The sequence below is a fragment of the Prionailurus viverrinus genome, unplaced genomic scaffold (assembly GCF_022837055.1).
Source record: "Prionailurus viverrinus isolate Anna unplaced genomic scaffold, UM_Priviv_1.0 scaffold_67, whole genome shotgun sequence".
Lineage (NCBI taxonomy): Eukaryota > Metazoa > Chordata > Mammalia > Carnivora > Felidae > Prionailurus > Prionailurus viverrinus.
Window position 1 is genome coordinate 770,918 of NW_025927629.1, and position 26,693 is coordinate 797,610.

A 26,693-nucleotide genomic window follows, 5' to 3' on the forward strand; every position below is an offset into this window, starting at 1 on the left:
CCCCCGCCCGGGGTGCGTGCGCGCCCGAGCCCCCTACCCCCCAGCGCCGGGGGCGGTCCAGGGCGGGGCCGGGATCCGGGGCGGCTCCCGGGGCTCTGCTTGTGGGAGGCGCCCGCTCCTCGGGCTCCCCCGCCCTCCCCCCCCCCCCCCCGCCCTGCCGGCTCCGCACCCTCCTTCTTCCCTCCGCCCGGAGCCTCCCCCGGTCCCCGGCGCCGCCTCCTTCGCTCCCGGCTCCCGCTCCCGCGGCCGCCGCCGCCCCGGGAAGCAGAGACCGGGGTGGGGTTTGGGGGAGCGCGAGGGCAGGGCGACCCGGGCCGGAGCGCGGATTCGCCGGGAGGAGGGCCGGCCGGAGGGGACGGTCGGGGAGACCGGAGGGGAGCGGGAGGAGCGGCCGGGCCTGGGGCCTGCAGGCCCGGGGAGCCGGGGAGCCGCGGAGCCGGGGAGCCCGGCCGGGCGCAGAGGTAAGAGCCGGGCCAGCAGCCGGGCTCCGCGAGGGGCGCGCGGGGGAGGGCCGGGCCGGGGCGCGGGGGCCGAGAGGTGGAGTCCCGGGAGGGTGGGGGGCCGAGGGAGGCAGGAGGAGGGTGGGGACCGGCGCTCTCTCCTCCCCCCCCCCCCACCCCACCCCGCGCGGGGCTCCGCCCCCGCCTCCTCCGCCGGGCGCGCGTCTCGTCGGCGGGAGGAGCCGGGTCGGGGCCGGGTCCGGGCCCCGGGAGGCCGGGCGGGCGAGGCCGGGCGGGCCTCCCGGGTTGGGCCAGGCCGGGCGGGGGTCCGGCCCTCACGGCCTCCTGTCACTCAGATGCTGCTGCTGCTGCTGCTGCTGCCGCTGGCGCCGCTCTTCCTCCGCCCCCCGGGCGCGGGCGGGGCGCAGACCCCCAACGCCACCTCCGAAGGTGCACCTTCGCCGGCGACCTCGGGCACCCCCATCCCCTTCCCCCTCTCCCTGCCCCTCCCCCTCCCTTTTTCTGGTCCCCATTCCTGTCCCGTCCGCCGGACCCACTGTGACATCCCTGACCTCCTTTCCATCACCCCCGCCTGTGACCCAGCGCCCCCTCTTGTCTGCCCCACACTGCTGCATAGGCCACCTTTCGGGGACCCTGCATGATGGGCCCAACCGCACCCCTCTTTCCTTGCCTACACTGCTGCCCAGGGAGCCTAAGGCCCCCCCCCTGCCCTCTCAGCCTAATTCGCTCAAAAATCCCCCTCCAGTCTGTTTTACCAAGCTCGCCCGCACAGTGTACCTACCCCTTCACCATTTCTTAATTCCGCCCATCACCCCCAACCTGCACCCTTCCTTCCTCAGTGGCGAGCTCGCAGAGCTCTCTCTCCTTTCGTCCTGGGTTCTGTACCCGTCCCGACCCCCACCCTCTGGCACCGCAGCTGCTCCCCTGGGCCCGCCACCTGCCCGCTGACCACGCCCTCTGTCCCTCCCCTCCCCGCCATTCCTCTCTGACGCCTTCCACTCACCCCTCAGGCTGCCAGATCATACACCCGCCCTGGGAAGGGGGCATCAGGTACAGGGGCCTGACTCGGGACCAGGTGAAGGCGATCAACTTCCTGCCCGTGGACTATGAGATCGAGTACGTGTGCCGGGGGGAGCGCGAGGTGGTGGGGCCCAAGGTCCGCAAGTGCCTGGCCAACGGCTCCTGGACAGACATGGACACTCCCAGCCGCTGCGGTGAGTAGCATCCCCAAGCCCCTCTTCTCTTCTAGATCATTCCTCGGCCTGCCTCACACTTAGCATTATTGCTTAGGCCAGCACTTTCAACCACTGTCACAATTCACAAGGACACTTACAGAGCTCACACCATGTAAGAGGGACTTCCCTACCGCACCTGGAGGCAGTAAAGTCAGCAGCCCACACATCACCTCATCTCATCCTCCCTGCATTAGGCCACTGACCACTTGACAAAATAGCTTGATTATTCATCTTGCTTGTGAGTTCTTCTCTTTGAGGACTAGTGGCACATTGTGCAAAAACCCTCGTAAAATGGTTTCACTGCAGTCTTGAATACCTCTGTCTCCAACGCAGAGGCCATATACCCACGAAGCGAAACCCAGTTTGACATTACTGTAAGCCAACTATAATAAGAAAGGTAAATCCAAGTGTGCATCTAAAGTTACACATCCGCACTCTCAAAGCCAGGGAACCGCCCACTGCCGCTGACTTTGAAAAGATTCCCTTCTGGGCACCTACAGCTCCACCTCAGGTTCCTACCATGGAAATGCCTTTTCCCTTTCCTTGGGTGGTGTGTGGATGCTTCCAGGGTTAAGGGAGGAGAGGACGCCAGATTTCCTGAAGAGCGGGGTGCTTGAGGCCCCCCTCCCCAACTTGCCTCTCTTTTCCTTTTCGTGTCTCTCCACAGTCCGAATCTGCTCCAAGTCATACTTGGCCCTGGAAAACGGGAAGGTTTTCCTGACGGGTGGGGACCTCCCCGCTCTGGACGGAGCCCGGGTGGATTTCCGGTGTGACCCTGACTTCCATCTGGTGGGCAGCTCCCGCAGCATCTGTAGTCAGGGCCAGTGGAGTGCTCCCAAGCCCCACTGCCAGGGTGAGGGGACCGGCTGCCTGCATGCAGCTGAGGACGCGTGCCAGAGGTTGGGAGTGGGGTGGAAGGGATGGCGGGAAGGGAAGGGGTGCCATGCAAAATGGGGGGGGGCTTTGGGGAAGTGGAGGTGAAAACCCAACTCTTGCCCTCGCCTGCCTCTCTCCAGCCCCCTTCTGCAGCATCAGTGTCCACTTCGCCTATGCTGGGGCCCCCTTCCTCTACCTTCCTCTACCTTCCTCTTTAGAGATCTCCTCCCTGCTCCCAGTTCTACATGTTCCCTTTTCCGTTATGAATCTCACCCTCCATCACCTTTCTTAAGGTTTAAATACTGCAGTTTCCCCTAGCCTATCTCTAAACTTAGAACTTTCTAGGCATAACCCTCTTCTACAATTGATTCCTTTCCATTTGTTATATAACTGGATTATTGTAAAGACTCAGAAATAAATCATATCATACTTAGAAAAAACATTAAGATTGGAAAGAATATCTGGGGTGGAAAGTTATCAGGGTGAAATTTAAAAAGACTTAAAATTGGGGGCAGAGCTGTCAGAGCACTAAAGGATGACCCGGGGATGGGGGAGGGGAAAAGGAGGGTCTCGGACAACCTCCGTCCTTCCCCAGGGCGCTCAGTCTTGTGTCCAACACCTGTTCTGTCATTTCATTCAGCAGAATGCCCCCTGTCCTGGGCACCCAGATTCTGCCCCTGCACTCTTGTCCCCGGGATTCAGGCCGGCCTCAGGCGTCCCTCACTTTTGCAGACTCTCTGGAGGTCCTGGCCTGGCTTCGTCCCCTAATGTCATTGCTCTGCTTATACCTCACCACTCCATTCTGGAAACTGGGAATCCTATCCAGGGTCTCTTCCTGTGCTCTAGTAATGTGTTCACACGGTCATAGCTTTTTGTAAAAAATGCAAAAGTAAGATTTTAACAGCAACAGTTTAAAATCAATTGTATTTGTAATTTGCAGTTTTTTTCTTCTTAAAGAGAGACCCCTGCATTTTATAATATTTAGGCTCCACAAAGCCAGAATATGCCCATGTCCTGTCTCAAATTCTGTTGTCCTATGAACAATGAAAGAAGAAAACCAACAGGTCCTGACCCACAGCCCCACCTTGCTCTTATCCCCAGGCACCCTTCCCCCCACCCTCAGAGACGCAGGCTTCTGCTGCACGCGGGCCTCCCGGCATGGACAGGTGTGGGAGGGGGCTGGGCTCAGGCCGGGGAAGCCGGGCGCCGGTGGTAACTCTTCTCTGATCCCCGTCTTTCCTGCTGCCAGTGAATCGAACGCCGCACTCAGGTGAGATGACAGCCCTCCTCTCGCGCACTGCACCCCCGAACCCCCACTCGCGCCCCTGCACCCCAGGCGGTGGGGGCCCGTCCTTCTCGCCCCCCGCCCCCGTCTGCGGCCGGCCCCTCCTTCCTACCTGGTTTCTGCCTCCAGTCCCGGTTTTCTGCGAGGCTGCGGTCCCTCCCGACTCCCTGCTCGGCGCCCCGCGCTCGGCTCCGCCTCCTCCCCACTCCGCTCCTCCCGGAGGGCAGAGCCCGGCGGGGCCCCCCAATTCCTCCCCGCGGGGCTCCCCCCGACCTCCCCGGGCTTTCTCCAGGCGCCCCCGCCAGCCACGCGCACGCGTCTCAGGGCCAGGCCTTGCCCCCCTCCCCCCCAGACCCCGCACCCCCGCCCCTGCCCTCCCCACCCCTCCTTCTCCGTCCTCGGATCCCGGGTCCTTCGCGTCCTGTCTCCCCCCGCCCCCCCTCCCGGCCGCCCCCGCCCCATCCATCCGCCCGTCCGTCCACACCCCCGTTCTCTCCCCGGTTCTCCACCCCCCCACCCCCCTCCCGGCACGCCCCCTCCTCTCCCCTCCCCTCCCCTCTACGCCCCTCCCCGGTGTCCCGCGGGGGTCGCGTCCGCCGCCCCTCCCCTCCCCGCCCCTCCCCCGGCGTTCCCACGCGCGCGCGCCTCCCTCCGCCCCTCCCCCAGCCGCCGCGCGCCGCCCGTGACGTCAGGGCCCCCTCCCAGCCGTCCGTCTCCTCCTCCCCTCGGTCGGTCGGTCAGTCCGCGAGGAGAGTCCGCGGTGGCCACGGCAGCGGCGGTGGCGGGAGCCGCGGGGGCCACGGGGAGCCAGCTCTCCGCGCGTCCTGGGGGCTCCGGCCCCCTGCGCCCTCCGAAACCCGGGATGGAGGCGCCGCCTCGACACCCCCTCAGCAGCCCTCCCCGGGAAAAGTGTCCCCCCTGAGCTCCTCCCCACCAAGCAGCCCCCCCCCCCCCCCCCGCCATGGGCCCGGGGGTCCCCTCTCCCCGGGCGGGGTGGCCGCTGCCGCTCCTGGTGGTGATGGCGGCGGGGGTGGCCCCGGCGTGGGCCTCCCACTCCCCTCACCTCCCGCGGCCTCACCCGCGGGTCCCCCCGCACCCCTCCTCAGAGCGGCGCGCAGTGTACATCGGGGCGCTGTTCCCCATGAGCGGGGGCTGGCCGGGGGGCCAGGCCTGCCAGCCCGCGGTGGAGATGGCGCTGGAGGACGTCAACAGCCGCAGGGACATCCTGCCGGACTACGAGCTCAAGCTCATCCACCACGACAGCAAGGTAGTCCTGGCGGGGGCGGGGAGGGGGCAGGGGCAGGGGTAGGGGGGGCAGGGGACAGGGGGCAGGGGCAGGGGACACGGGGCAGGGGAACAGGGAGACGGGCAGGGGGACAGGGATAGGGGGACAGGGGGCAAGGGGACAGCGGGGCAGGAGGCCAGCCGTGCGCCTTGGCCTGGGTGACCGTTGGGATGGCGAAGTGGACCCCTCCCACGTGTGACTGGAGGGAGGTGGGCTGGGGTGTGGGAGCCTGGGGAGAGTCAGAGGGGCTGGAGGTTCAAGATGAGGGTCAGGGGGTTAGGAGGTGGGTCGTGCTGGGAGCGTGACCCTTCCGCTCCCCAGGACCCCTGGACGTGGGGGCGGGGGTGGGGGAACTGGGGATGGGTGTAGGGCACCAGCTGACCCTGAGCCTCTGGGGAGTCCGTTACCTCCCGGGGTGGGTGGAGGGGTGGAGGAGGTGTCCGAGGCAGGAGCTGAGGCCGTCTCACGTTTTCCATGGTAACGAGGTAAATCTTGACAGCAGGTTGGAGATGGGAGGAATGGGGACTGAATAAGGGAAATTTTGAGGGACTTGCGTGCTCTCGTGTATGTATCACAACGAAACAGCCAGGTAGTGGTGAGCTCCACCAGGTTTCTGCTCATTCTCCACCAGAACCGGGTTGAGGGTTCCTGGGTTGTGGGTTACACTGCGTGTTGTGCTTGGGGAGGGGCTAACGGTTGGGAGATGGGCAACGAACTGGGTTAGCGGTCTGCAGGGAGCCCGTACAAGAGCCTAGGGATAGAGGGAGTCTGGGAACCGGCAGAAGAGAGAACCAGCAAGAAGGGCAGTGGGGGAGGGGGCAAGCAGGAGGGCTGGGGTGAAGATCAGTCCTTGGGCTCCTGTGGAACTTGGGTCTGGAGTGGCTCCTCTGTTCAGCACTGTGGCCTCTAAGATGTGAGAAAGGACCAGCACGAAGGGTTAGGGAGGCGGGGACCAGAGGAAGGCTGGAGGTGAGAAAATTTGGGTCGGCCATGAGTTTCCTTCCCCACCCTATGTCCCATTTGAGTAATTGGGAACGTGGGGAAGGATGTGGCTTCCGGCCTCAGATTTATCCTGTCTGACGTGTGGCCCCGGAAACGCGAGGGACTGGGAGACCGTGGAGTGCAGAGGTGATGAAACGGTCATCTTACACCTGGCTGGACTCAGGATTTATTGTCACTCTTTCCAACAGCCATCTGCACCTAGAAATGGTTTGTGTGGGAAGAGGGGGCAGGAATGGGGTTGAAGGTGGGGTGCATGGGGACTGTTAGCTTGGGGAGGGGACTCAGATCCCTCCTGACACTTGGGGAGGGGCTCTTAAACTTCTCCATGCTAGAGGAGTTTGTTTCAAACACATATTCTAACTGTCTGGTCCGGAAAGAGCACGAAATCCTGTGGTGCAGGAGGCCTAGGTAGATGACCCCAGGACGCCTGTGGAGGCACAGCGGGGAGATGGAAAAGAATTAGGAGTTAGGGCAGAGGGTCAGGGCTGCTGGAGGCGGGAGTCTAGGGCGGGAGCCTGGGAGGGCTGGGTGCGGTGTCATGACTGGGGTCACCAGGAGCTCTGGATGTGGGCTCAGACTCTTCCACCATGAGAGGTGACTCCCCAGAGGTGCTGGGAAGCAGGTGGGGGGAGCCCTGAGAGAAGGCACAAGGAAAGCAGACTAACAGGAATGTGTGCTTTCCTGTGGTTTCCTGCCTGCAAATCCGGATCCTTTGCAGAAGAGAGCGGAGGGGAGGCTGAGAGGAAGTCTATGGGGGAGGGGGTGGGCATCACACGGAGGGAATCTGCAGTGAGGAGCAGGGTGTGGAGGGAAAGGGTTTGAGAGCAGGTAGGGGAGGAAGGAGAAACGGAGGAAGAGATGTGGGGCAGGCTAGTGGTCCTGTGCGTATGCTCTGGTATGTCCGTGTTCCTGTCTACCCTTCCTTCAAGCCAGGAGGGGGGCACCCAGGGGCCTTGCGATGGGCTGGGGTAGGATCTGCAGTGGCCCCCTGGGACAGTTCAGGATGGTGGGGCCTGCCGGAGAAGCCCCTCCTAGCGGGGGGGGGGGTGGGTGGTGGGGGAGTGTTGTTCTTCCTGCCCCACCTGGCTCCCTGCTCCAGCTTCCCACAGGGTCTCAAATGTCAGGCCTCAGTGGGAAGCGAGCAGCTCTAGGGGGCCTTCCTTATTTGCTCACTGCCGGCCCTCCCTTTTCCATCCCCCCCCCCCCACCCCAGTCCCCTGTGCCTCCTGTTTCTCCTCTGCCCTGGCTTCCCACTGGCTTCCATTTCTTCTCTGCTTCCTTTGGGCCTCCAGCGGCTTCTGAAATGTCAAACTTCAGCAGGAGGGGACAGGCAGGGGGAGACCATGGGGCTCTTCCTCCCCATGTGCCGTCCTCCCAGCACCCCTGCCCTCCCCAGCTCTCTGCCTCCCCTTCACGCACCCCTAAAAACACCCGGTTTGTTAAGAGTCCTTTTCTATTTATTCTCCCAGTTCTTTCCTCACCTGTTTCTCCCTCCGCCGCCCGCCCCCCCCCAGGCTTCTTTTTCTAATGGACCCGTCAAATGTCAGAGCCCAGCAGGAGGGGAGGGATCGCCCAGCAGGACCCCCTAGTGGTCCTGTTCCCTGTTCTCTCTTGTTTGTTTATCTCTAGCCCTGGAAAGGGAAGAGCCAGGGGAAAATGGACGGTGGGGAGAGGCGAGGGAAGAATTTTCATGCCATGTTTGAGGAGCCTGTCTGCGGACTTGGGGAGAGTTTATTCACATTCCTGCAGACTCACAGAGATTTGGAGCAGAGACACAGGGGAAAAGGGACAGGGGTGCTAGAGGAAGTGAGGCTGGGGCTGTCTGAGCAGGGGCTGAAGGGAGGGAAGATTGTGTCTGCATGAACACGGATGGAGGTGCGTGCAGGAGAGGGTAGGCAGGAGAAAATGGTGAAAGCACACAAGGGTCCAGCGGTGGGATGGGTCCTCGAGGAGTGACTAGATTGTTGGAGATGCGGGGGGGGGGGGGCACCGGGAGAACCCACGCTTACCCCCTCCCATCCAGTGTGACCCAGGCCAAGCCACCAAGTACCTGTACGAGCTGCTCTACAATGACCCCATCAAGATCATCCTCATGCCTGGCTGCAGTTCTGTCTCCACACTTGTGGCCGAGGCCGCCAGGATGTGGAACCTCATTGTGGTAGGTGGGGTGGGGGGGGTTTCAGAAGGTGGGGGCTGAACAGGGGTGGACAGCATGTAAGAGGGCTGTGGAGGGACCCAGGTGCAGGACTCCTGGTCCTTTGGGGCCTCCTGGCAGCAGGGGGCTGATAGCTGCAGCTGACTTAGCTTCTTGTCAGACGGAAGTGAAGTCAGATCAGGGAACAGGCACCTGTGCCAGGCGGTGGGTCTGTGAGGGTCCCCTCTCCTGGGAGCCTGGAGCGTGAGCGTGCCCCGCGCTGTGTCTGTCCCTCAGCTTTCCTACGGCTCCAGCTCACCGGCCCTGTCCAACCGGCAGCGTTTCCCTACGTTCTTTCGAACTCATCCGTCGGCCACACTCCACAATCCCACCCGGGTGAAGCTCTTTGAGAAGTGGGGCTGGAGGAAGATCGCCACCATCCAGCAGACCACTGAGGTCTTCACCTCGGTGAGAGCGCATTTTCCACATGCCAGTGGAGACGGGAGAAGATCCTGTTTCTTTATCAAAAGCAGACACATTCTGACTGGGTTAAGTGCATGTTCTTTCTGTAGCCAGAGGAATAAGCAGAGCTGAGTTTTCAAGATTCTTTCCAACTTCTTAGTTTTAGGACATTTTTTCCCTTTGATGTTCTCTTCCCCAGACAGACCCAAATGACCCACTTCTAATAAAGTAGGTTCACTCCACAGTTCAGATGAGATGAGAGAGAGAATGTGAGAGAAGAACCCAGAAAGGCAGCAAATCCAGAGACACTCGGGGTGGCAGGTGTGAGTGGGAACGGAGAAGGAGGGACAGGAGAGGCAGAAGACGTCTCTGGAACAGCACAGGTGGAAAAGAGGAAGCTCAGGGCTCTGAACCTGACGGAGGCAGCCCCTCCTTTTATTCTGGTCTTTGGATCCTCCACCCGCCCTCATGTTCAGCAGCCCTTCAATCCTCCCCTGACTTTCTCTCAGTGACCAGGACATTCTTCTGTGATCCTTTTGTCTGCCCACTTGCCTCTTGAGGTTGAGACCATCGTGTGCACACCAGACCCTGTCTCATCTTTCCCCGATTCCTCTGTTCTGCTCTCCCCCATGTTTGCTGCTTGGCGGGGGGTAGGGGTGGGGGGATAGGGTGACCTCCCAGGACACAGATCCTTGCGAGGGGCTCATAAGTACCTTCCCATGTAGGACCATCCCTGAGACCCCAGCTGCTTTCCTTTGAGCTCTTCCCACCCTGGGGCAGATGCCATTGAAGGAAGGGTCAGAACTGCGGTTCCTCCACTTCAGAGTGTACGATCCCCAGGTAGCATCTCCGGTCTTTATGCCACTGTGCACCTGTGCTTTCTCCATTTTTTCTTATTCCCACCCAAGACTCTGGACGACCTAGAGGAACGAGTGAAGGAGGCTGGAATCGAGATTACTTTCCGCCAGAGTTTCTTCTCAGATCCAGCTGTGCCTGTCAAAAACCTTAAGGTGGGGTGGTTGGGAGTGGTGGGCTCAGCCTACAGAGGGACCGGGTTGGGGGGACAGTGGTGGGCTGGAGAGGAGAACCAGACAGGCAGGTTGTTGGGATATAATTAGTGTATAACACTGTGTAAGCTTGCAGCCTGCAGCGAGTTGATCTGATACATATATATATATATATATATATATATATATATATATATATATATAGCATGCAGTTATATATTGCATGTTACATATTATAGGTTGCATATAATTGATGTGTAATATTATATAAGCTATGATGATACGTTGATGTGTTGCAATACGATTACAACCCATGCTAGCTAACATCTCTTTTTTTTATGAATATAATTTATTGTCAAATTGGTTTCCATATAACACCCACTGCTCATCCCAACAAGTGCCCGCCTCAATGCCCATCACCCACTTTCCCCTCTCCTCCACCCCCCAGCTAACATCTCTATCGCATCACAGAATTTTGATTCTGCGAGACAGTAGCATCTCCTGGGGAGGTTCATTTCCATTGTCCAGTGACATTTCTATGCTACCCCTCCAGCAGAACCCTGCATTAAGCACTCTGGGGCAGGGGATGAAGGCTGTGGCAGCAGCTGGCTGTTTCCAGGCCTCCCTCAGCAGCTGGCTGTTTCCAGGCCTCCCTCAGCAGCTGTTTCTGTCCACTCTGCAGCGCCAGGATGCCCGGATCATCGTGGGACTGTTCTATGAGACCGAAGCCCGGAAAGTTTTTTGTGAGGTAGAGTTGGAATCAGAGGAGGCAGGGGTCTGGGTGGGCTCTGTACGTTGGGTGTGTTGTGGGGTCTCCTGTTTGCATCTCTGATCAGGTCGATAGCACATGCTGTGAGATGACGAGTAATGTGATGCTCCTGTCTGTTGACTCTGCCTCCCATCTTGGCTTCTCACACACAGCACTTTCTCCAGATCTCAGTTTTGTACCCTCTGTGCTTCTGCAGGAGCCCGAGTCCCATCTCTCCTGACTAGCTGGGGAGGAGCTTGGAAGGAGGAATCGCCGAGTCTTTCCCACTCCCTCCGAGACTTGTAGATTCCTCTTTTCAATTCTCTGCTCTTCTCTGATTCCCAAGAGGCTGGAGAGTGTCAAGGGAAATAAAAGAAAAAGGGAAAGAAGGGCCCAGCCTCCCTCCTCCTCTGCGTTCAGGTGTACAAGGAGCGGCTTTTCGGGAAGAAGTACGTCTGGTTCCTCATCGGCTGGTATGCTGACAATTGGTTCAAGATCTACGACCCGTCCATCAACTGCACAGTGGACGAGATGACGGAGGCTGTGGAAGGCCACATCACCACTGAGATCGTCATGCTGAACCCGGCCAATACCCGCAGCATCTCCAACATGGTGAGAGTGGGGACCTAGAAGCCAGCCCCTGGGCAGGGGCGAGGACTGAGGGAGCCTGGCAGGGCAGGGGAGCGGGAAGGAGAGATGGGAGGGGCAAGTTCACTGGGCCCACCTGAGTGGAAGGGCTGTTACCATGGAAACAAGGAGCAGTTGGCAAGAAGTCAAGTGAAGGAGAGGCGTCAATGATAATATAGATGCTGTATACGCAGGCGCCTCGGCAGAGCTGTCCCTGAGCTGAGACGCCTTTTATTCTCTTAGTGACTTCCGGGCCCTTTGCACTTGCTTAATATTCACTCCTGATTGATACTCAATTAGCTTGGTTCCTGATGTTGTTTCAACGATTCCCTTTTAGAATTTCAGATATAAAAGGGACTTCTGAAATCAGTTACTTCCGGATAACGGATAGTGGCAGACCTGGAGCTGGGAGGCACATGCTCTGGTTGGGAAGGCTGGGGGGGCCCCGCGGGAGGGGCACCCACTCCTTTCCTCTCAGTGCTATACCCCGAGGACCATGGGCGTCTTGAGCCAGCTTACAGGGCAATCTGCATGCCTGCTTATTACTCCCAGGGGTAGCTCCAGGTCTGGGGTACCTGTTTTGGAAAGCGTGCCAGAGGCAAATTCATGGTTGTAAAGTCCCAAATATCTCATCAAAACAAAGGTTCAGTGAAAATGCTTTTGTGTAGTAAACCAGGAGCTTAGGTACATGATTTCAGTGATCCTCCCACCAATGCTCTGATTAGGGTTTTCATTCTGTTCTATCGACCAGGAAACTGATGCAAAGAGGTTAAGTGACTTGGCCTAGGGGCCCTGTCCCTTCTGAGCTGTGAGGCCGGAGTTGGCCCCTATTGGAGTCTGACCCCAGACCCCTCTGCCCTATCACCCTCTGGCCCTGTCCCTGCTGAGTCTTGAGGCCATATCTGGCCCCTGTTGCAGTCTGACCCCAGACCCCTCTGCCCCATCACCCTCCGGCCCTGTCCCTGCTGAGTCGTGAGGCCAGAGTTGGCCCCTGTTGGAGTCTGACCCCAGAACCCTCTGCCCCATCACCCTCCGGCCCTGTCCCTGCTGAGTCGTGAGGCCAGAGTTGGCCCCTGTTGGAGTCTGACCCCAGGCCCTCTGTGCCATCACCCTCCATGGAAAACCATAAATTCTGACTAAAGACTCTGTGCCTTTATTGGCTAACACCTGAGCTGGTGAGAGTTTTGGAGCAGGGGAGGAAGAAGGTCCAGTCAGTCTGTTCTAGCAGAGGGTTGTGTTGTGTGGACTCCAGTTGTGGACTCTGTCTGGGGAAGATCCCAGGGATCACTTTCCTGCAGAGCACCTGAGCAGTGAGCCATCCTGGGGAACCTGGAGAGAACCTGGGGAGTACTGGAGCTGGTGCCTAGAGCCCAGGCCCTGCCCGTCCCAGCTTCTGCCCCACAGCAGGCAACAGTGGAGTCCCTGGCAGAGAATAGGGACATCTGGGCTCTGGAACTCAATGAGCGAGAGGGTCTCTTTCTGGCTCTTGGTCTCTAGAGAGAGGTAGTGCCTGCCTTTGAGGCCATAGCCTTTGTTCTGGTGACGGGAGGTCTGCTTCATAGCTTGAAACACCAAGTGGACCAGCCGAGATTTTCCAGGGGTAGAAGCAGCCTGAACCACTGATGGGAAGACATGGTGGATGAATCAAGCAGGGACCAGGAGGGTGGACCAGAAGCACAGGCTGGACCCAGGGGCCAGAGCCATGCTGACTGAGAAAAGCAGAACTGCCCCTGGCCCATAAGGATGGCTGTCACTTAAGGGCACTGGCTCTCAAGCTTCACCTTCCTGGAGGGTTATTAGGACACACATTACTGGGCTCTTCCTTTGGAAGTTCAGATTCAGCGGGTCTGAGATGGACCTGGGAACCTACATCTCTAACCAGTGCCCTGGGGATGTTGGTGCTGTTGGTTGGAGACCACATCTTGAGGACTGTTGGCTCGAGCAGTAGTTTTCCAAAGGTTGCAATATCTAAGGATAAGTTTGGTTGTCACGACTGGCTTCTGATGGGTAAGCCAGGGATGCTTCTAAACATCCGATGAGGCACAGATCAGTCCCCACAGCAAAGAATTATCCTGATCCAAATGTCAATAGTGCAGAGATTGCGAAACCCTGGTTTATTTATTTTTATTTTTATTTTTCTTAATGCCAAGGGATTTTATTGTGAATGGATATCCTTTTTATTGAATCCTTTTTCTGCATATGTTGAGAAACATAGTTTAGGACAGTAGGTTGGAGTAGTTTTGGGGAAATATTGCAGTTCTGGGGCTAGAGGGGCAGTGGGGAGGTGGCCGTACCTGGGGATAAGATTCTGTCTCTTGGGGTAGAGGTCTCATCAGATCTTGGTACAATACAAAATCAAAAGCTGCCCCAGGACACACCCTTTAGGTCAGTGTGAAGCTCCAGAAAGGGCTGTAACAGAAGGGCTGGTGAAAATTAGGGTCATAAAGTTATACTTGATTATTAATTTCTATGGGTTGTAGAAGTTTTGCTGTTTGCCTCTCCTTGAGCTGCCTAGTAATGTTTCTACTTGAACATTTGCAACTGTATCTCTGTTGACCCAAGGGGAAACATTTTTTTGGTAACTTTAGTCAGGGGGGGCCGATGCCCCCCGTGGTCAAGTGTGTTTGTCAAGTGACCTGGAGCCAGCAGAAATTGTGAAGATGTGGTCGGGGGGACCCCATTCCTAGCAGATGAATCCCTTTCCATCTGGGTATTTTCCTGATCCAGTGTTTACCTTGAACTGGAGATTGGATAGACTTTGAGGCTGAGGATGACTCAGAAAGTCTCAGCTTAGCGGCTGTCTGCTGGAGAGGTGCTCTCGGAGGGGGCATGTCCACATGCAGACGTGATGCAAGGTGGTTAGGAGGACTATGGACTTTGTTTCTTTGTGTTTTTTTAAGATTTTATTTTTTAATGTTTATTTATTTTTGATAGAGGGAGATAGAGAGCAAGATGGGGAGGTGGGGAGGGGCAGAGAGAGAAGGAGACACAGAATCCAAATCAAGCTCCAGGCTCCAGGCTCCAAGCGTCAGCACAGAGACCGATGCGGGGCTTGAACTCACGAACCGTGAGATCATGACCTGAGCCGAAGTCGGCCGCTTAACCGACTGAGCCACCCAGGTGCCCCATAGGGGCTGATGGTTATTAACGAAACATTTCAATAGAAGAATTGAGAGGACTTCATGATTTGAAAGAGCCCAAGGTGGTTGTAAAGCTTCAGTCTCATGTACTGGGAAGTGTTGGGAGTGAAGAAAAATTGAGCTTAGTCTTAGATATTTTTAATTTTGGATTACTGATCGTATAGTTACAAATGCCTCAGAGACAGTTGGGGATACAGGTCCTGAAATGCTGAGCCTGATTATAGATCTGAGTATCAGTGACAACAGTGAGATTAAGAGACAAGGAGATTCACAAAGAGAAACTGCAACTTACTTTATACCCTGTATTTTATATATATTGTTATTTTATATAACAACCCTTCGAGATAGTATTATGCCCATTTTAAAGTTGAATAACCAGGGGGTGCCTGTGTGGCTCAGTGGGTTAAGTGTTTAACTCTTGATCTCAGCTCAGGTCTTGATCATGAGGTCAAGTCCCATGTTGGGCTCTTCAGTGAGCTTGAAGATCACTTAAAAAAAGTTGAATAACCGACTAGTGGGGTTTAATAAGTCATTTCAGGTTACACAGCAGGTAGATGGGTCAGTTGGAATTGAGATCTATCTAATGGACATTTTTTTAAAAGTTTACTTATTTATTTATTTTGACAGACAAGAGAGAGGGTGTGAGCAGGGGAGGGGCAGAGAGAGAGAGAGGGAGGGAGGGAGAGAGAATCCCGACCTGGGGTTCAAACTCACAAACCCTGAGATCATGACCTGAGCTGAAACCAGAGTCGGATGCTTAACCGACTGAGCCACCCAGGCCCCCCACCAGTGGACATTTTTAGTTTTATTTTTTATTTTTTCAAGTTGTTTTTATTATTTTGTTTTCTTACAAAATTGTACTTACATTCTAGTTAGTTAACATACAGTGAAATATTGGTTTCAGGAGGAGAACTCTGTGATTCATCACTTACATACAACACCTGGTGCTCATCCCAACAAGTGCCCTCCTTAATGCCCATCCCCCTAACCCTCCCTCCATCAACCTCAGTTTGTTCTCTGTCATTAGGAGTCTCTTGAGGTTTGTTTCCCTCTCTCCTCTTGTTCCCCCCACCATACATTTATCTGTTTTGTTTCTTATATCCCACATCTGAGTGAAATCATATGATATTTGCCTTTCTCAGACTTATTTCATTTATCATAATACTCTCTAGCTCCATCCACATTATGCAAATGGCAAGATTTCTTCTTTTGGATGGCTGAGTGATATTCCATTATATATATACCACATCTTCTTTATCCATTCATCCATCGATGGACATTTGGGCTCTTTCCATACTTTGGCTATTGTCAATAGGGCTGCTATAAACATTGGGGTGCATGTGTCCCTTCAAAACAACACACCTGTATCCCTTGGATAAATACCTAGTAGTGCAATTTCTGGGTCGTAGGGCAGTTCTATTTTTCATTTTTTGAGAAATCTCCACACTGTTTTCCAGAGTGGCTGCGCCAGTTTGCATTCCCACCAGCGGTGCAAGAGGGTTCCCCTTTCTCCACACCCTCGCCAACATCTGTTGTTGCCTGGGTTGTTAATGTTAGCCATTCTGACAGGTGTGAGGTGGTACCTCATTGTGTTTTGATTTGTATTTCCCTGATGATGAGTGATGTTGAGTATCTTTTCATGTGTCTGTTGGCCATCTGGATGTCTTCTTTGGAAAAGTGCCAAGGGACATTTTTAAAAATACTTTATTTTTTTTAGAGTAATTCAAGTTCACAGCAGAATTGAGAAGAATATACTTCCTGAATCCATATGTGCACATCTTCCCCCATTATCAACATTCCCACCAGAGTGCCTATAGTTGATGAATCTACATTGATACGTTATCGCCCAAAGCCCATAGTTTACACAAGGGCTTGCTTTTGGGGGTGTATATTCTGTGGGTTTGGGCAAATGTACAATGACATGTATCTCCCATTAGAATTACATGTGGGGTATTTTTTGCTGCCCTAATCCAGGATACATTTACTGCTTGTCCATGGTGTGCTGGGCACAGGGCTGGGTGCTGAGGGTGTGCAGACGGATGGAACTTGGTCCTGGCCTGCTTTTAGAGGCAGTTTCCCCTGTACCACACTGCCTGCCCCTTGCACCTCCCACTGCTGTATCTTCAGAAAGTTGAATAGAAAGAAAAGCGGCAGGGCATGGGAAACAGATTTTTATTTATACTTCATCATTCATTTCTTCCTTAGAGTCTGAGGATGTTAGTACATTCCAGATCTAACAGAGTTCTGAGGTGCCCTGTGTATTACTTGTGCTTTGCCAAGAGGTAGCCTCTGGGTATTTCCTTGTGTGGCCTCTGGGAGGTAACAGAGGACAGATGTGATTTTTCTCCATTACGTGGTAGACATTTCCAAAAACTTGAGCAACTGACCTATGGTTATTTAGCCAAATGAGGTCATTGCCAGGTACAGAAATTTAGGGCTCTTTATTCATCTCCTGACAGTTACAGGAGCTATCTCATTCTCTTTAGCTTCTGGAGGAAAGAGGTTGAGGGTGGGGAGGGTGTGGGTAGGGGCTGAGTATTGGACCTCAAACACATGAAGGTTGCTTCTGGGCTCTCAGTCTCTCGAACACCCTTCAGGGGGCTGTGAGCTGAAGGCCCGTGAGGACAGTAAGGCAGGTAGCACACTGAAGAGTCCCCTTCCTGCCTGGTGAGTCCAGTGAGGAGGGCTCTGCAGGAACCTCATCTAGGGTGTTTCCGAACTGGAGGAACTGTCAGGTGCTGGGTCTGAGCACGAGAGAAGGTCATCCACGTCTCCTTTCTCTTGCCATTTGTTCTGCAGAGTGACTGTTCCTTAGACGTTCTGTTCCCATTCTGAGCTAGTGGCTGGGCACGCTGAGCCCCTGGACCCAGCTCACCGGCTGATCTAAGAGATACAGGGGCATGGTTAGATTTCGAAGGGCCGTGCGCTCCATCTGTCATGAGCACAAACCATCCGTTCAACAGAAGTTCTGGAGCCAGAATCAGAAGCCGTGCCCCCCACCCCCTCCTGCGCCAACCCTTTCTCCCCTCCTTCCCTCCGCAGACATCCCAGGAGTTTGTGGAGAAGCTGACCAAGCGACTCAAGAGACACCCCGAGGAGACCGGTGGGTTCCAGGAGGCGCCGCTGGCCTACGACGCCATCTGGGCCTTGGCGCTGGCTCTGAACAAGACGTCCGGAGGGGGTGGCCGTTCGGGGGTGCGCCTGGAGGACTTCAACTATAACAACCAGACCATTACTGACCAAATCTACCGGGCGATGAACTCCTCGTCCTTCGAGGGCGTCTCTGTGAGTTACAGTGACCTCCTTCACACTCCCCATCCTCCCACAGACACAGCATCCTCCTCCTGGATGTGCACGTCAGTCTCTGCAATAATGGGTCTTGGGTTGGGGGGTAGGGACCCCCAAACCAGAAGAACCCATAAGAGACTAGAAGGAAAAGTGGTGTATTCCTTTTCTTTCCACCTCTCCCTCATTTCTTTCCAGTGTAGGAATTAATAGATGAGAATCGTAGAACGTTAGAGGAGGAAATAGTCGGATAGGTTGTCTCCTGTTCCTTTCAGAGTGGGGAAATTAGTGTCCAGAAGGATTTCGTGACTACCCAGGTCACACAGCCAGGGGCCGGGTCTCCGGTGCTCTACCTGGGGTTCTTTCTCACTCAAATCCCATGGGTGAAGCTTCTTTTCAACAGAATAATGTGTCTGAAATCTAGGGTATGGGCATCTGGGGTACGTCCTATATGCAGGCAAATGCCAGAAATAGACTTCATTCAGAGGCTCAGTTACATCAAAGCATAAGGATCCAGAGAGTCCCTGAGTCTCTTTTCGCTCCTGCTTTTATCACCTCTGTCTGCCTCCGCCTGTTTCCCTCCCTCAGGGCCATGTGGTCTTCGATGCCAGCGGCTCCCGGATGGCCTGGACTCTCATCGAGCAGCTGCAGGGTGAGTGCAGGGGGCAGGGGCCAGCTGTTCGGGGTCACCACCTGGGGCAAGACTCAATGACCTAGGGGCCTCCCACCTCTGGCTGCTCTCCTCTAACTGCTCGTCAAGCTCTTATAGTATGAGAGCAGTGAAAAGCTGAGGGACGGTGGGTTTTCAGGAGTTGGAGAGGGGCAGGCAAAGTGAAAGCCCGTCTTTCCCCAGTGGCTTCCCATTTAATTTCAGGAATTTCCCTTGGGTGGCTTGCCAACGAGGGGCTAACGCCTTGTTGGTCACTTACCCACAACTCAAGGAAAGCCACATCTGGCAGAGACCATTTGTATAGGAACCAACCTATTGAATTTCCCTGCTATATAAACAAGCATCCTAATTTTTGTGTGGTGTACATAGTTTGGTTTTTCTAGATTGCATTTTCTTATAATTTACCACATGTATGTGTGTATTTGCCAGGTTTCTGTGAGCTGAACTGTTCACACCCCAACCAGCTTCCTAGAGCCCCTGCAAGAGAGCCATTGTGTGGCCTTCGGAGGGAAGTTTCTTTCTCTCCTGCCCCCCATCCCCCTTCTCCCATCTCACACCCCCCTATCCTCCTCCACACCCTATCTTCACCCCCCTCCTCCTCCCCGCGTTCCACCCTGTCCCCCCAAAACCCGCCTTTCCCCACCCCATCCCCCCCAAACACCCTCCATCCCCCTCTTCCCCTCCCCCCACCTCCCATCCTCCTCCTTCGCACCACCTCCCCCCTCTACCTCCCATCCCCCATCCTCCTCCCCTCCCCCACTTGCCCTCCCCTCGCCCCATCCTCCTCCCCCTATCCTCCCCCCTCCTCCCACCCCTGCTGGAGGGCGGTGCGCTGGCTTCTGAAGGAAGCTGTTCATAACCAGATGTGGAGCAGGAATCTTAGGAGCTGCATGCTGCATTCTGTCTTGTCTTGTGGGTCTTTAAAGAGGCAGATGCAACTTTCCAAGGAATTAGAACCCAAGCCAACAGAAGAGAAATGTCTAAAATTAAAATGAAAGCCACTGGGAAAATAGATCCTGTGATTCTGTCTGTCATGAGAGGGAGAATGAGCAGGGATGTTGAAAGCTTTAGAAGCCAGAATCGACGTGCGAGACATCCGCAGTGAGAGGTGTGAGGCTGCCGCACGGCGGCGGACCATTTAGACGTAGATGTTCTTCTGTATTTACATTGTGTTGGGGCCCATCCTGTACTGCCTTTCAGTCAGATTGCTGGTTCAGATGGCCCCCAGGTCCTCCCAGGTGCCCTTGAGGGGCTCAGGGTGAAGTAGAACCCTGGGAAGCTGGTGCCCGGGCTGGGCCCTCAACCCCCACCCCGCACCCCCCCCCCCCCCCCTTGTCCCCATCCAGGTGGAAGCTACAAGAAGATTGGCTACTATGACAGCACCAAGGATGACCTTTCCTGGTCCAAAACGGACAAGTGGATTGGTAAGCAGGGCCCTGCTGATGTTTTCCTTCAGTGCCTCTGAGCAGTTGAGGGAGAGCCTTGTGCATGTGAACAGGGGTGAGGGGGTGGCAGGTGCCTGAGGCTAGAACGCGGGGTACATGGTCTGGGGGCCGGGGCCCAGGTTAGGACACGGCTAGGGGAGCTGTGTATTTGGGGAGGGGCAGGTGGTTGGTAGCAATGCATTGGTATGGATAGGACATTGCTCAGGTATGAGGGTTAGGGGTGGGGGTGTACAGGGGCAGCCAGGAAACCCCGTCTGGGTTTACCAGCTGTTCTGGTGCCTTGCTGTCTCTGAACCAGCTACTTGAGGCCGACAATGGCCTCTTCATCTCTGTCAGGAAAACTTAAACTATAGGAGAGGCTTTGAAACCTCATGTAATTCTCTTCCAACGAAACGTGCTTTTTAAAGGGAAAAAGGAAACAATTACTCTTTGTGTGCTTTGTGGGCTAAATGATCAGAAATAGGAAAGACACTCAAGGTGGACAAAAGGAGGGACCGAGGTGGGGACAGCTGCCCTACCCAGCTGGGATCTAGAGATTCCCAGCACTGCTGGTGAGCTGACATTTCTTCATAATTTGAATTTAGGACAGTGTTCTGTGCTGCTATAAATGCTGCACGGCCTAAATTACACTTTTCTTTTTAAAGCGAAACAAATTGAAATTGGTTTTTTTTTTCTTTTTCGTTTTTTCCCCTGTGAACTCGATGACACATTTGAGCTTCCCCTATTAATAACCAGAAAACACCTTTGGGTATGTCACCCTACGAGGGGTAAAAATCACAGACCAGTGTTTTCCTAAGGTGAGGACACCAGCCTGGATACTTTGAAGTTTCTGGATTTATGATTCTACAGCTGTCTTTTGCAGCTTTTGATTTGAGTCATAAGAGACCTCGTGAGGTTTATCTCTGTCAACCCTTCTTTCCCACCCACTTTCCTTTGCTGCAAAACAGACAGAAAAACACACGGAACAGACAATGACAGAAACAGACTAGGGCTTTGGTGATACATCTGGGTCTGCAGCTCCACCCCTCACTTCTGACTGCTTCCTGACCCCCTGCGGCAGAGAGTGGGCACCGGAGGGGCCCCGATCCAGGGCAGCGAGGGTCCCCATGTCCTCACGGCTAGGATGGTGTCACCTGCCCCATCTTCATTCCTTGTCCCCTGTGCCCCCCCCAGTGCCATGCAGGAGGGACCCCCACCTGACCAGACCCCCTCTAGTTCCATGCAGGAGGGTTCCTCAGCTGGCCAGAGCCCCCATCCCCAGTTCCATGCAGGAGGACCCCCCCCCACCTGACCAGACCCCCCATTTCCATGCAGGAGGGACCCCCCGACCTGACCAGAACCCCCCAGTGCCATGCAGGAGGGGTCCTCAGCTGGCCAGACCCCTCCCCTAGTTCCATGCAGGAGGGACCAGACCCCTCTTACCCTTCATGCCATGCAGAAGGGGCCCCCCACCTGGCCAGAACCCCCCCAGTTTCATGCAGGAGGGGTACTCAGCTGACCAGATCCCCCCCACCTGCAGTTCCATGCAGGAGGGACCCCTAGCTGACCAGACCCCTCTTACCACCCATGCCATGCAGGAGGGGCCCCCCCGGCTGACCAGACCCTGGTCATCAAGACATTTCGCTTCATGTCCCAGAAACTCTTCATCTCCGTCTCTGTTCTGTCCAGCCTGGGCATTGTCCTGGCTGTGGTCTGTCTGTCTTTTAACATCTACAACTCTCATGTCCGGTAAGTCTCTTTCCTGACACTTTCCTTGTTCTGTCTGCCCCTCCCAGACAGCGGGCATGCCCTCCCCTCCCGAGGAACCAAAGATAAGACCCTCTGGAGGCCTTGGGCGGTGGATGCTTTCATTCTAATGCATTCCCAGTGGCCACTGGGCTGGAAACCCCCCATCCCAGCCCCAAAGCAGCTGTCTGGACACCAAGAGCCTCTGGGGCCAGGGGACACAGTGTGTGCAGGTGGTGTTCTGGGCTGGGGAGCTCCCCGCAGCTCTGTGCCAGCCCCCGCCCACGCGGCCTTGTCTCCCAGGCTGCACCATGCACCCTTGCCCGTGGCTGAGCTTGGGTCAGGCCCTGGCGGCACTGAGGAGCTGACCCCCCAGGAGAAGAGGTTAATTCTACTCTCCCCCCCCACTCCGCCTCTGCCCCTAGCTACATCCAGAACTCCCAGCCCCACCTGAACAATCTGACTGCTGTGGGCTGTGCCCTGGCACTGGCTGCCGTCTTCCCCCTCGGGCTGGACGGCTACCACATTGGCAGAAGCCAGTTCCCCTTTGTCTGTCAGGTAAGGAGGATGTGGGGTGGACACCCTGCAGGAGGAAGCTGTCCTCCCCCCCCCCCCCGCCACCCCCGCCCAGGAGCCCGGCCCGGAAGGCCGTGGTCCCTGCCGTTCCTCGACTGTCCCTGTCCCCCTAATGCCACCCCTGTGGTCCCTGCCTGGCCCCATTCCTTCTTTCTGTCCTCCAGACCTTCTCACTGTGTGGCTCTCTTGTCGGTTCCAAGGTTGCCATGGCCTCATGGACGAGAGGGGAGGTGTTGAGGGTGAAGGAGGGTCTGCGCAAAGAGCCCTTGAACAATGGCAGCTTGTGTGGGGCTGAGAGAAGGAACTGGGTTCCCAGGGTGGCCTTGGTTGTGGTTCGGAGACCTGAACTAACAGCAGGGAGTGGGGGCAGGGAGGACGTTCTTGGTATTCGGGGCATGGCAGGTCCTGGGCTGTGGGGAAAGGCTGGCTTCTGTAGTTCTGTTATGCTGGTGGGAAACAGTCCTTCTTTCCCCGCCCTCCTCACGCCTCCTTGTGTGCCTGTCCCGACCCTGCAGCTGTGCACGTGCACCCCGCCAGAGGCTGTCTGTCCCCAGTAAAACCAGAAAGCAGTGGGAGAGGTAGACAGAGGGGGCTCTAGGAGGGGTGTCTGCACAGAGTGCTGTGGAAGCAGAGAGGAAGCAGCTCAGGACATGGCTGGACCCCAGCAGGGGTGGCATTTGAATATCGAAGGACACGTGGGCTTCATCAGCTGGAGAGATAAAGGTGGTCACTCACGTGGTTTGCAGGGTTAGAAGAGCCAGCATCTCAGGCGGGCACGTCAGTGTGGCTGGAGCAGGGGGAGCAAAGGCCCCGTAGATGGGCCTGCAGAGGTGGGTGGGGCTGTGTTGTGGAGGGTCTGGGGCTGTAACCCGCCCCAGGAGATTGTGGCCGGTCGCCCTGCTGGATGGGAGGACGTTGCTGAAGGCAGGGACTCCCTTGCTGGCCCTCCCCACCCCCATCCCCACCCGCTGTACCCCTGTTCCCTCCCGAGGCTCTGCCCCACACTGCCCTGCTCTCTCGTCCTGTGCCAGGCCCGCCTCTGGCTCCTGGGTCTGGGGTTCAGTCTGGGCTACGGCTCCATGTTCACTAAGATCTGGTGGGTGCATACGGTCTTCACGAAGAAGGAGGAGAAGAAGGAGTGGAGGAAGGTGAGCTGCTTGCTGTTCCTCGGCCCTCAGGTCCTTGGCTCCCGGGGCCTAGAGGGCTTCTTCCGACTGGCCTGTGCTCTGTTTATGCAGACGCTGGAGCCCTGGAAGCTGTATGCCACGGTGGGCTTGCTGGTGGGCATGGATGTGGTCACTCTCGCCATCTGGCAGATTGTGGACCCCCTGCATCGAACCATTGAGGTACAGCTTGGGAGGAGGCACTGAGGCCAGGGCCGAGTGGGGCTCGCTGGTGTGTGGGCTGAGTACGGTCTGGAGGCGTGCAGCCCCTTGTGGGAGAGCGCTGTCCAGCATCGTGCCCCGAGGTTCCTTGATGAAAGCGAGTAGTGGGGAGCCAGGAGGGATGTGTAGACCTTCCAGGCATGTGGAAAGCTGGGGTTCATGAAAACACCCCTGGGCCTAGCATGGGGCCTGGCATCAGTATCCAGGGTCTCCTAGAAAAGGGGGGGCACGGGTGGGCGGGGAGGGTGACTGCCATCTTTTTGGTGGCCCAATTTCTCCACTAGACTTTTGCCAAGGAGGAGCCGAAGGAAGACATTGATGTGTCCATCCTGCCCCAGCTGGAGCACTGCAGCTCCAAGAAGATGAATACGTGGCTCGGTGTGTGGGCTGTGGGGGAGGGGGTGGGGCAGGGACAGCGGGCTGGTGGGGACAAGGGTCTTCGGAAGAAGAGTGTCCTCCTCTGTGTCATTGCACTGACCCTTTCTGGGGATGGGGGAGAGTTGGACTGTTTCCAGGAGGAGCGGGGGGCTAAAGCAGGGGTGTGGCGGAGGGACCAGGGGGGATGGCCTGACCCCTTCTCTCTGGTCTGCTCCCTATAGGAAGACCAGAGCTGTGAGAGCCTGGGGCAGGCCCCTTTTGGCCTCCTGAACATTGCTCTGGTCTTGTGGTTTTACCACAAAGGGTAAAACATACCCTCAGCCTGGAGGGTGAGGGGGTGAGACATTGTGTGGCCCCGGGGCTGGTGGATAGCTGCTGTCAGCAGTCATCCACTTGTGTCCCAGGAGGAGGTGGTCAGGTGGTCAGGTTGGGGGATGCACAGAGATGGCTGTGCTAGGTCAGAGGGGCCGACGGGAGGGGAGCCCTGTTTGCAGTAGGTGGGGGGTGTGGGCGGAGAGTGGACGCAGGGGTGGGCGCTTGGAGGGCTTGTTGCCCATGTGACCGATTCCTGCTGTTCTAGGCATTTTCTATGGTTACAAGGGGCTGTTACTGCTGCTGGGCATCTTTCTTGCCTATGAGACTAAGAGCGTGTCCACCGAGAAGATCAACGACCACAGGGCCGTGGGCATGGCCATCTACAATGTGGCGGTGAGCCGCAGCACCTGGCCCTGACCCCAGGGGCTGCCTGGGGTCAGTGGGTGCAAGTCTTAAATAGTTTTTAATGCCCCAGGTTTGCCAAGCACTTTACAGTTGGTAAAGCACGCTGCAGACACTGTCTCATTAATCTTCCTGTGACCGCCCATGAGGCACATGGTACTGTCCCCACTACATGGGCGAGGAAGCAGAAAGGTTATATGGCTTGTGTGTGGTTCCCTGGCCAGGTCGGCTTGCCACCAGGTGTGGAACACTTGGGGACTGAATGTGTGTGATGGTAGCAGGAGAGGCAGGGGCTGACCTAGAGCCCAAGAGGGTGGCCTCACGTTTGGGCCCCTATGGCAAGGCAGCTGTGCCAGCATGTGTCCTCATGGGCCGTCCTGGGGGAGGAGAGCCCGGAGGTCCCAAGCTCGTTCGCCCGCAGGTCCTGTGCCTCATCACCGCCCCCGTCACCATGATCTTGTCCAGCCAGCAGGACGCCGCCTTTGCCTTCGCGTCCCTCGCCATAGTGTTCTCCTCCTACATCACTCTGGTGGTACTGTTCGTGCCCAAGGTCAGGCTCCCCCCGGCCCCCGCCCCCCGCGGTCTGGCCCGAACCCGGCCTTCATCCTGGGCCTCTGCTCCCTGCCCCCCTGCCCCCCTCCTGGCCTCCCCCCCTCCGCCCCGCTCCAGCACCCCACACCCCCCACACTGGCCTCCCAGGTGCGCCGGCTGGTCACCCGCGGCGAGTGGCAGTCAGAGGCTCAGGACACCATGAAGACGGGGTCCTCCACCAACAACAACGACGAGGAGAAGTCCCGGCTGCTGGAGAAGGAGAACCGGGAGCTGGAGAAGATCATTGCCGAGGTGCGTGGTGGGGGCGCACGGACCGTCCCTCCCGTCCCTGGTCCTCACTTCTCTGGTCCCTTCTCGTCCCTGCCCTCCCCCACCCCCCTCACCCTTGTGCACTCTTTTCTGACTCTCCATTCCTCTGTCCACTGTGGCCTCTGCGGCCCTGCCCAACCCGGCCCCCCCCCCCCCCCCCCCCCCCCCCCCCCCCCCCCGCTTCACTCCTCACTCCCCCTTCTCCCGGTCCTCTTCCCACAGAAGGAGGAGCGCGTCTCTGAGCTGCGCCACCAGCTCCGGTCCCGGCAGCAGCTCCGCCCGCGGCGCCACCCCCCGACGCCCCCAGACCCCTCTGGGGGCCTGCCCAGGGGGCCCCATGAGCCCCCTGACCGGCTCAGCTGTGACGGGAGCCGGGTTCATTTGCTGTACAAGTGAGGCTGGGAGGGGGGAGGGAAGGGGAGGGCCGGGACGAAGTCCCCCCTCTGTGAGGCCGGGTGGCCTCTCGGACTCTCCGACTCTGGGAACTGGCGGTGTCTCTTGTGTCCTCACCAAATTGCGTCCACTGGACTCCGCTGTCCCCTCTGTGCCTCGCCGCTGCGCCCCCCACCCGGTCCACCCTGCCTGCCCGCCCACCTCCGCCCTGCCCCGCCCACTTCTCCTTGCTCCCTCCCCCTGCTCCCGCCCACCTCTGCCTGGCCTGCCTGGGCCCACCTCCTGGTGCTCCCTCCCCTTCTCGCCTTCCTGCCCCCCCCCTCCCGCCACCTCAGCCCTGTCCCCGCCCACCTCCTGATACTCCCTCCCTTCCGCCCCGCCCACCTCTGCACTCCTCTCCTGCCACACCCTCACCTACTACCACTCTCGCCTAATCTTCCCCGGGTCCACCCCTCACCCCTCACCCCTCACCCCTCACCCCTCACCCCTCACACCAGGTTTGTCCTTGAATTTTGCCTCCTCCTGGCGCTCATTCTTCCCGCCTCAACCTGCGCGTGCTCATGCTGGCCCCACACCTGCCTCCGCACAGGTGCTGTCTCCTCCCCCCTGGGGTCACGTGTCCTTGCTACGCCCCCCCCCCCCCCCCCCCCCAAGCTCTCCTGGCCCGTGTGCATGTGTAGCTGAGGCGGGTCTTTCCATTGGGGCGCATCCGTGTGTATCCAGACGCATTCCCTGCGTGCTCGTGGTACCTGGGTACCTCCCCTCTGCACCTGGAAATCATGGCACCCTCCCAGCAGAGCTATAGGTGCCCACCCTGCACGAGGTGATGCCCTTGTCCCCAGTTCCCACTCACTTGGTTTCTGCCCGAACTTCCCCCCCCATCCCAGCTCATGTACACTCCTTTCCCCACCCCCCCTCGTGTCTCCCTTCTCTTCCCCACCCCCTGCTCATGTCCCCTCCTCCCTGTCCCCCTTCTACCCCTCTTCCCTCCCTTAA

The 26,693-nt window shown here is 57.2% G+C and overlaps 1 protein-coding gene across 4 annotated transcripts; it reads left to right on the top strand.

The window, feature by feature from the left end:
• The first annotated feature begins 194 nt into the window (after nucleotides 1–194).
• Nucleotides 195–26,693, top strand: GABBR1 (gamma-aminobutyric acid type B receptor subunit 1). 4 transcript variants are annotated; one of them, XM_047848517.1, is made up of 23 exons: nucleotides 195–461; nucleotides 797–890; nucleotides 1,472–1,675; nucleotides 2,364–2,549; nucleotides 3,822–3,842; nucleotides 4,964–5,124; nucleotides 8,168–8,302; nucleotides 8,576–8,746; nucleotides 9,649–9,750; nucleotides 10,430–10,495; nucleotides 10,916–11,107; nucleotides 17,305–17,547; nucleotides 18,136–18,199; nucleotides 19,564–19,641; nucleotides 21,240–21,390; nucleotides 21,813–21,945; nucleotides 22,995–23,111; nucleotides 23,202–23,309; nucleotides 23,633–23,726; nucleotides 24,307–24,434; nucleotides 24,865–24,993; nucleotides 25,143–25,286; nucleotides 25,527–26,693. In XM_047848517.1, exons 2-23 carry the CDS (start codon nucleotides 797–799, stop codon nucleotides 25,698–25,700), a joined length of 2,895 nt encoding a protein of 964 aa, XP_047704473.1. In that variant the 5' UTR covers nucleotides 195–461; the 3' UTR covers nucleotides 25,701–26,693. The 4 variants fall into 4 exon arrangements, with proteins under 4 accessions (XP_047704473.1, XP_047704474.1, XP_047704475.1 ...); XM_047848518.1 differs by lacking the exon at nucleotides 9,649–9,750; XM_047848519.1 differs by lacking the exon at nucleotides 797–890.